Genomic DNA, 8,882 nt, shown 5'->3' on the forward strand with positions numbered 1-8,882 from the left:
CCTGGGGGCGCTCGCTGGGATTGGCCGGGCGGCGGCGGAAGGGGCGGGGCGGAGGGAGCGCGCGCGATGGCGGGCCGGCGCGGAGCGCTGATCGTGCTGGAGGGAGTGGACCGCGCCGGGAAGAGCACGCAGGGCCGGCGGCTGGTGGAGGGGCTGCGGGCCGCCGGGCACCGCGCCGACCTCCTCCGCTTCCCGGGTGCGGGCGGGGGCGAGGGCAGAGGGAGCCCCGCTAGGCCGGGCCGCGGGGGTGCCGTCAGGGGAGCTGGTGGCACAGCCAGCCCGTGACAGACGGACAGACCCCCGGTCCCGCACGGATCGGCCTCCTCCCGTCCCTGACAGACAGACGGACAGACCCCCGCCCCGGGCGGACCGGCCTCCTCTCGCCCCTGACAGACAGACGGACAGACCCCCGCCCCGGGCGGACCGGCCTCCTCTCGCCCCTGACAGACAGACGGACAGACCCCCGCCCCGGGCGGACCGGCCTTCTCCAGCCCCTGACAGACAGACGGACAGACCCCCGCCCCGGGCGGACCGGCCTCCTCCCGCCCCTGACAGACAGACCGGCCTCCTCCCGCCCCTCACAGACAGACGGACAGACCCCCGCCCCGGGCGGACCGGCCTCCTCCCGCCCCTCACAGACAGACGGACAGACCCCCGGTCCCGGACAGACCGGCCTCCTCCCGCCCCTGACAGACAGACGGACAGACCCCCGCCCCGGGCGGACCGGCCTCCTCCCGCCCCTCACAGACAGACGGACAGACCCCCGGTCCCGGACAGACCGGCCTCCTCCCGCCCCTGACAGACAGACGGACAGACCCCCGGTCCCGGACAGACCGGCCTCCTCCCGCCCCTGACAGACAGACGGACAGACCCCCGCCCCGGACACACCCCAGACAGACCGACGTTCACCGGGACAGAGGGACACCCCTTTGGCACGAGCAGCTCAGGGCAACGTTTGCTCCTTCTCCCCCCTTTCTCCCACAGAGCGAACGACGGAGATCGGGCGGCTGATCAGCTCCTACCTGGTGAAGGAGAAGAACCTGGAGGACCACACTGTTCACCTGCTTTTCTCTGCCAACCGCTGGGAACACGTGTAAAGATCATCTTCGTGAAGTTGTAATAGGAAAATGCGTGGCACTGGATCCTCCCCGGGGTTATAGCTCGCAGCGGGTGCACGAGGTGCAAGAGTATGATCCTGTTTAGCAAGGGAAACGTGGCTGGAAGCAATGTCTCAAGGACTGTTAGCACCTCTTAGGACTCTGGATTTGATCTTCCTAGATCAAATCACACTGTTTGGATTTTTGAAATCATCAGGTGTGATATTTCCAGTCCCTGTGCTCTGCTGGTTTAAAGGACTGGGGAGCTGAGACTGTAGCAGCCTAGATGGTGAATTTACTGTCTTTCCTGAATGAGGAGACCTCTCATGGCAAGCAAGTCTGTGGGAGTGACAGAGAGCTTAAGGAACCGTGTCCAAACTTCCCCTCTAGCCACAGGCTGCATTCAGCTGTAAGTGGCTGTCCTTGCTTTTGGCTCCAGAGTCTTGGCATGTGGAACTAGGGAAATCGGTGTTGGCTGTTTGTTTTTTTTTACCTGGAAATCTACTGCAAAATGTTCTTCATTTGAAAAAAAAAAACCCCAACATTGCTGATTCTGCTGTAGTGGCGGTGCCAAGCCAACTGGGAAAGTGTAAGGTAGATGAGGGAGCTGTCGTCAGTAAAGGATACTTTTCTCTGACTGAGGCAGAGTGTATCACAAATCTGCTGCATCACTTAAAAAGGGAAGAGGGCTAAGCTGTTCTTGTGTGAATACAATTCATCTGTGGTCTTGCCTGTAAGCCATGGAGCTGCCTAGAGCAGTGCCCGGCCCTGGGGCACCCTGAACTTAGGTGTCTCGAAAGCTTGCTTGGTTAATGTCTGTTAAAGGACAAAATACAGTTAGCTATTTATCCGTGATCAGCATCACAGATAACCCTGACACTGCTGCTAATGATTGCTGTTTATGATGATGTGCATTGGCAGAGAAGCACTGGCCTCATGAGCTGTCTTTTAGATTCACTCCTTTCATTTGCATTGCTATAAAGGAGTGTTAACTCCATTTTTCCTTTTCTTCCACATGGTTTTCAGACCGCTGATAAAAGAGAAACTACATCAAGGGATCACGCTTGTGGTTGACAGATATGCCTTTTCTGGAGTGGCCTTCACAAGTGCCAAAGAGGTGAGTGAGACAGACCTACAGCAGCCCCTGCCACTCTCTGTGTTCGGGGAAACAGCCCAGTTAGAGACCTGGTACAACCTGGTACAGATGTCAGTGTGCTCAGCCCCGGCTTCTCCTCTGGGGAAACAAGGATTGAAGTTGAGGGATGGAAGTTTCAGCTCAGGTATTGACAAGGTCTGTTTGCCCAGGTCTACCCCTTCCCCAGAAAGAGCAGAGAAACTCATTCAGTTACTTTTTGTACATCTGGGCAGACTCGTGGCTGTTGGAAAGCCGGCCTGTTCGACTCTGGAGAATGATTATGTGAGTTTATTTGAGATTCTCCGTGCTTGCTCTGGCTGCTGACCCATAGATTTGCGAAGAATAACAGAACCACATAGGTTGGAAGGGACCTGTGGAAGTCATGAAGCCCAGCCTCCTGCTCAAGAGTAGGTCTAATGTCAGCCAGGCTGCTTGGGGCCACATCCAGCCAAGGTTTGAGTGTCTTCAGGGATGTAGATCCACAGCCTTTCTGGGCTCTTTCAGTGTTTGCTCACCCTCATGGTAAAAATTATTTTCTTCATTTAGCCTGAATTTCCCACGTTCTGACTTGTGCATTTTGGCCTGTCTCTGTTTGCTGTGAAGACAAGTCAGCTCTGTCAGCCTCCCTTTGGGTCCTTCTACGCAGCTGTAAGATTCTCCCAAGGCTTGTGCTCATTCTAGTGCTCTGAGGATGCTGTCCTGGAAAATCAACCAGATCTCCTGGGCTTCTTTGCCTTCCATGCGAGTTTCCCAGGACATCCTGCTAAGAAGTCCCTAATAAACAGAAATCTGGTCTCCTGATGTCCACGCTGGTGATTCTGTTTGTCTTGTTGACTCCTCTCCAGATTTTAAACCACCCTCTCATGTTTGCTGCAGCCAAGGCTGCCGTTGACCTTCACATCTTTGATCAGCCCTTTCTTGTGAGTAACAAATCCAGCAGGGCACCTTCCCTTACTGGCTCTTCATCACCCTGTCAAGAATTTCTTCACTGTGCTCCAGAAACCTGGATTGCTCGTGCCCAGCAGATAGGCAGGTCGTTGAGGTCCTCCAGGAGTACCAGGACCTGCAGCTGTGATCCTTCTTCCACCTGTCTAAAGAAGGTTGCTTGAAGGTTCCTCAACATCCGTTCTTCACCCAGGCAGTCTGTAGAAGGCCCCACCCCGACATCACCCGTGTTACTCTGCCCCCGTTGTGCTGCTTTCAGGTGAGCCTCCATCATCGTATCGTCCCCCAGACATTTCCTCCTGGCCTCCTGCCTGTGGTTCCCTACAGATTGCAAATCTTCCCTGACATGCCTAGTTTAAAGCTCTCTTCACTGGCTTAGCAAGCCTGTTTGCAGACACTGTTGTCCCACTTGCTCAGAGGTATCCCATCCCTGCTCAGTAGCCTTCGAACCTCAGAGAGCATCCTGTGGTCATGGAAGCTGAAGCCCTGTCTGCAACACCAGCTGTGCAGCTGAGAGTTGACCTATGCTCATTCCTGCCCAAGCCTTTCCGCCCTGCCTGGAAGGATCAAGAAGATCCTGCCTCCCTGCACCCTCAACCCCAGAAGTATCAGTGGTGCCCACGTGGATGAGCAGTAAATGGACAAGCCTCAGTGGTCTCTCCACAACGTCATGGATTCACGTGCCCTGATGGAAGTCTTCAAATCTGTCAACAAGATCCAAAGTTGGAAAGCTTTGTCTCTTGTATCTGGGCTGAAATACCCGGGTAGGCAGAGAAAGCATAGGTATTTGAAAAGGAGTCTCCATGGGCCGAGGAAGATCCACATTGAAGCTGCATGGTGTTTGTATTTGGGAGCAGCTTTCTTCTGGACTGGTCACAGTTTTGGACTGATAATAGCTGTATGGAGACTTAGAATATGACTTGGTATTTAGCTCTGATGGGTGCTGTAGAAGAAATGCTAAAACCTTTATCTGTCTTTGACTTCAGTGAGCATAGGAGGTGCACAGCACCCAGAAAAACCTGGCCCCCCGCAATTAGCAGGACCGAATTCCCGCATGGTAAGCTGGGATATCTCCTTTTCTGTTTGTAGGCCCGTGCTCAGTGTTTCGGGCTGGATCTCTTCTCTGGCTCTTCCTTCCCTACACTACTCTGCAGATAACTTGTTTCTTTCCCTTCTTCGTGTTCCTTTCTTTCACCTCAAACTCGTTTGTCTTTGTTTGGGACAGAACTTCTGCCTGGACTGGTGCAAACAGCCTGACATTGGACTCCCAAAGCCAGATCTGATTCTGTTTCTTCAGTTAAGCCCGGAAGAAGCAGCGGAACGAGGGAACTTTGGAAATGAACGCTATGAGAACAGCTCCTTCCAAGAGAAAGTTCTACAGTCCTTCCATCATCTGATGAAAGACAAGACATTAAACTGGAAGGTGAGGAAATAACCCTAATGAGCCTGTCACAGACCAGGGTGGGGGTGTCTCCTGACAGCTCCCAAACTGTGCCCATCGCATCCCTGTGCTCCCCCTTCCTGCTTCTGGCCAGGGAGACACCCTAGGCATCTGCCAAGGGCACTGTGGCCTCTGGCAGAGAGGACACTGCTCTGTTCCAAGACGCCCTCTGGGGCCCTGTTGGAGTGGGGGGAAGATTTTTGGTTGGTTGTGGGTAAGCTGCTGGTCACCAGAAGTTGGAGATTTACACAGGTTTGCCAAATGAGCAGACTGTGTAAGGGAAAAGCAGTTCTTCACAGCCTGTTTCAGGTAAAACTCCTTCTCTAACACGGAAGAGTTTTTATGTTCTGTTAGAACCTGAAGGACCTGCAACAGTCACCAGACTAGGACTTGTATTCCAGTAACTGTTATGCTAGGGAATTACCTTCCCTACAACACAAGGACTGGAAAGATAAGCTGACAGAAAACACATACCATGGCACAAACGCCCAAATAATTAATGTAAAAATAAGCATGCTCTCATATGAGACAACATGGAACTTGTGTATAGTCTATAAACTCTGATTTTTCCAAGATTCCAGCAGTGGACCACATTTCTCTTACTACCTGTCTTCTGTTATTTCTTTTGTTTTCTATCCATTGCTTGAAACGACTTTTCACTTAAAGCAACACATCTGTTTAAAATATCTCAAAGTGCACAGCTATCAAACAGATAAATACCAGAAAAGATGATGAAGAGGTGTCCCTGAAATGAGCATGGAAATCCCGTTTCAGTACACATTAAAGGTATAGCTAGCAGTCCTGTATCAGACAGAATAACAGACATCAGACATTGCCAAAGAACTGTTTAGTCCAGGGCATGGGACCCAGCTCAGTACCATCGACTGCACAAATAAATTGAGATCACCAAGCTACCTGAGGGTATGGTGTGAGCACAAAGGTGGGGTGCTGGTTGTGCTGTAGTGAAAAAGCTACCACTTAATCATGAATTCTATTTATTGCACGTCCTCACAGCCTGCTTTTCCTCAGCAATGCTGTGTGGCCCAGTGTTGCATCGGTCACTGTGATAAATCTGCACCTCTCTACATTTTTTCACCACATCCTTTCCTCACCTCGGTCTCCCTCAACCACATGGGAGCGATGCTGCTATTCGTTAAACATCAGCCTGAAGGAACACCAGCATCGTATAGCTCTACCACCTTTACTGACCTCAGCTTGCAGTATTTAAAAAAAACCCCAAACAACCCAACAAATCTGAAACTGGAACATCACATGATGGATTTTTAGAGGTTCCTACTATGATGGGTGCAGTTTATTTTGAAGAACCACTAAAGGATCAATACACTGATGCTTGTGGGGGACTACAGAACAGGATGAAGAATGTTTACCTGCCTGCATGTCACAGGCCACAAAAACTGATCAAACAGTGTGTAACAGCAGCAGCTTCTTTTGTTTCCCTCCATCCAGCCCCACATCTGCTTCTTAAATGTCTATTCATAAATAGACATTTATATTCATAAATAGACAAGGCTTTCGACACAGTCTCCCATTATATCCTCCTAGGGAAGCTCAGGAAGTGTGGGCTGGATGTGTGGTCGGTGAAGTGGATAGAGAACTGGCTGAATGGCAGAACTCAGAGGGCTGTCATCAGCGGCGCTGAGTCTAGTTGGAGGCTGGTAACTAGTGGTGTCCCCCAGGGGTCAGTACTGGGCCCAGCCTTGTTTAACTTCTTCATCAGTGACCTGGATGAAGAGTTAGAGCGTACCCTCAGCAAGTTTGCTGATGACACCAAACTGGGAGGTGTGGTGGATACACTGGCAGGCTGTGCTGCCATTCAGCTTGACCTGGATAGGCTGGAGAGCTGGGCAGAGAGGAACCTGATGAGGTTCAACAAGGGCAAATGCAGGGTCCTGCACCTGAGGAGGAACAACCTCATGCATCAGTACATGGGGTGGACCTGCTGGAGAGCAGCTCTGCGGAGAGGGACCTGGGTGTCCTGGTGCATGACAGGTTGACCATGAGCCAGCAGTGTGCCCTGGCTGCCAAGAAGGCCAATGGCATCCTGGGGTGCATCAAGAAGAGTGTGGCCAGCAGGTCGAGGGAGGTTCTCCTTCCCCTCTACACTGCCCTGGTGAGGCCTCATCTGGAGTACTGTGTCCAGTTCTGGGCTCCCCAGTTCAAGAAAGATGAGGAGCTACTGGAGAGAGTCCAGCGGAGGGCTACAAGGATGATGAGGGGACTGGAGCATCTCTCCTATGAGGAGAGGCTGAGGGAGCTGGGCTTGTTCAGCCTGAAGAAGACTGAGAGGGGACCTAATAAATGCTTATAAATATCTGAAGGGTGGGTGTCAGGAGGATGGGGCCAGACTCTGTTCAGTGGTGCCCAGTGACAGGACAAGGGGCAACGGGCACAAACTGAGGCACAGGAAGTTCCGTCTGAACATGAGGAAGAACTTCTTTCCTCTGAGGGTGACGGAGCACTGGAACAGGCTGCCCAGGGAGGTTGTGGAGTCTCCTTCTCTAGAGATATTCAAGACCCGCCTGGACGCGGTCCTGTGCAGCCTGCTGTAGGTGACCCTGCTTCGGCAGGAGGGTTGGACTAGATGACCCACAGAGGTCCCTTCCAACCCCGAACATTCTGTGATTCTGTAAAATAGATTTTTCAAGTTCCACCCCAGAAGCAGTGCACAGGAGGTGTAATTAGGTCATTTCACTGCTCAAGAGTAGTAGCAATGTTGAGTAATGGGGGGAGCAAATATAACAGCAAGGTGAATTTTTCTCATTTGGTGTTAATTGAGGAACATGTCTATTTTTTGTCTTGGAAACAGATAATAGATGCTTCAAAGAGCATAGAAGACTTGCACAGAGAAATCAAGTCCATTGCAGAGAAAACCATGCAGGAGGTTCAGAATAAACCGCTGGGAGAACTCTGGAAATAAAGCTTTACACAGGTTATTCTTTTTGATGTAAGGGAAAACGCGCCTCTTGGATCTTCCTCGCTTGGGTGACTCCCCTACATCACCGTCAAATAACTACAGCTTAGATCCTGTCTGTTTTTCTGGGTCCAGCACACTGCTGGTGGCCTTGTGATTTTGTCTACTCCTCCCCTCCATCCTGCGTAGTCTCTTCTGTATTTTATAAGTGAGCATGTAACTAATTCCTCGTAAAAACCTCCCTACCTTAGGCAGGAGCTCTTGTTGTAGCCCCAGTCCTGCCATACAGATGTGGGTATGGAGCCCAGGGCTGCCCCTGGACATGGACAGCAGCAACAGGCAGGCAACAGCCTTCTCAGTTTTGGGGAACTGATATGTTTCTGATTCTTCTGCCTCTCTAGTAAATGCATCCCTTCTGCTGAAACCAGGTTGTAGAGGACTTGCCAATAAATTATTCTTTTAAACATTTTGCACAGGGCATTTTTAATTTTTTTTTTTTCCAGTATGATCATTTATCTTCTAGAATGATATATGGGAGGTCAAGGTGCTGTGGTTCAGGCACTAAATCCAGAAAGAGCGGTTTGCTAGAGCTGTGGACTGGAGGGAGAGATGAATTCTGCTCCCCAGCTGTTCAGCGAGAATGATACAGAACTGAACCGCTGTGAGCAGGTGAGAGTCTGAAATAGATGTATTGGCACATAGCCAAGCGTAGCAAGGCCAGTGGCACATAAATTATTTTAGACTAGTCAAGTTACTCCTGTGGCTGAGATCAGAGGAATAGTCACCCGTGACTTCTGTACAGATCCCAGTGCAGTTTAAGCAGCCCAGCACAGGCTGCCAAATCAGATCAGCTATGAATTCACCCAAGTCATCAGTAATGACCAGCAAACTACAATAAACTGGAATGTTGAATCATTTGCAAGGTGCACTGAGATACAGGGATGACCAGAAGAGTTAATGTCTCTATCTGCTGGACAGTTAACTCACCTAGCAGTGTGGACTCTCCAGGCTGGCCGATACAGAGACTAAATCCTGCTCTAACTCAGAGAGAGGCAGATTGAATGGATCCACTAGCAGGGAGAGGAAGGTAAATGTTTAAAACAAAATTGCTAATGCAAGCATCTGCCACAATGGAAAAAGCTGCTGCCTTCTCTCTATAGCTGCAGAGCACGTGGTGGCAGAAACACTCCTCGTGAAGGAGGTGAGCAGCTGTAACGTCGAATTAGGCCCTTCCAGCAACACTGGAAGAAGATGACACACAGAAGTCACTTAATTCTTATTAGTGTTAGGCTCCTGACTAAAAAGCGAGAATTACCTGTTAAAGATCTAAGC

General features: G+C 50.9%; 1 protein-coding gene across 1 annotated transcript; it reads left to right on the forward strand.

The window, feature by feature from the left end:
* The first annotated feature begins 7 nt into the window (after positions 1-7).
* DTYMK (deoxythymidylate kinase) lies at positions 8-8,020 on the forward strand. Its single transcript, XM_075417744.1, has 5 exons — positions 8-196; positions 985-1,093; positions 2,124-2,214; positions 4,403-4,600; positions 7,446-8,020. Exons 1-5 carry the CDS (start codon positions 67-69, stop codon positions 7,554-7,556), a joined length of 639 nt encoding a protein of 212 aa, XP_075273859.1. The 5' UTR covers positions 8-66; the 3' UTR covers positions 7,557-8,020.
* The last annotated feature ends 862 nt before the right edge of the window (positions 8,021-8,882 follow it).

The sequence above is a fragment of the Opisthocomus hoazin genome, chromosome 4 (genome assembly GCF_030867145.1).
Source record: "Opisthocomus hoazin isolate bOpiHoa1 chromosome 4, bOpiHoa1.hap1, whole genome shotgun sequence".
Taxonomy (NCBI): Eukaryota; Metazoa; Chordata; class Aves; order Opisthocomiformes; family Opisthocomidae; genus Opisthocomus; species Opisthocomus hoazin.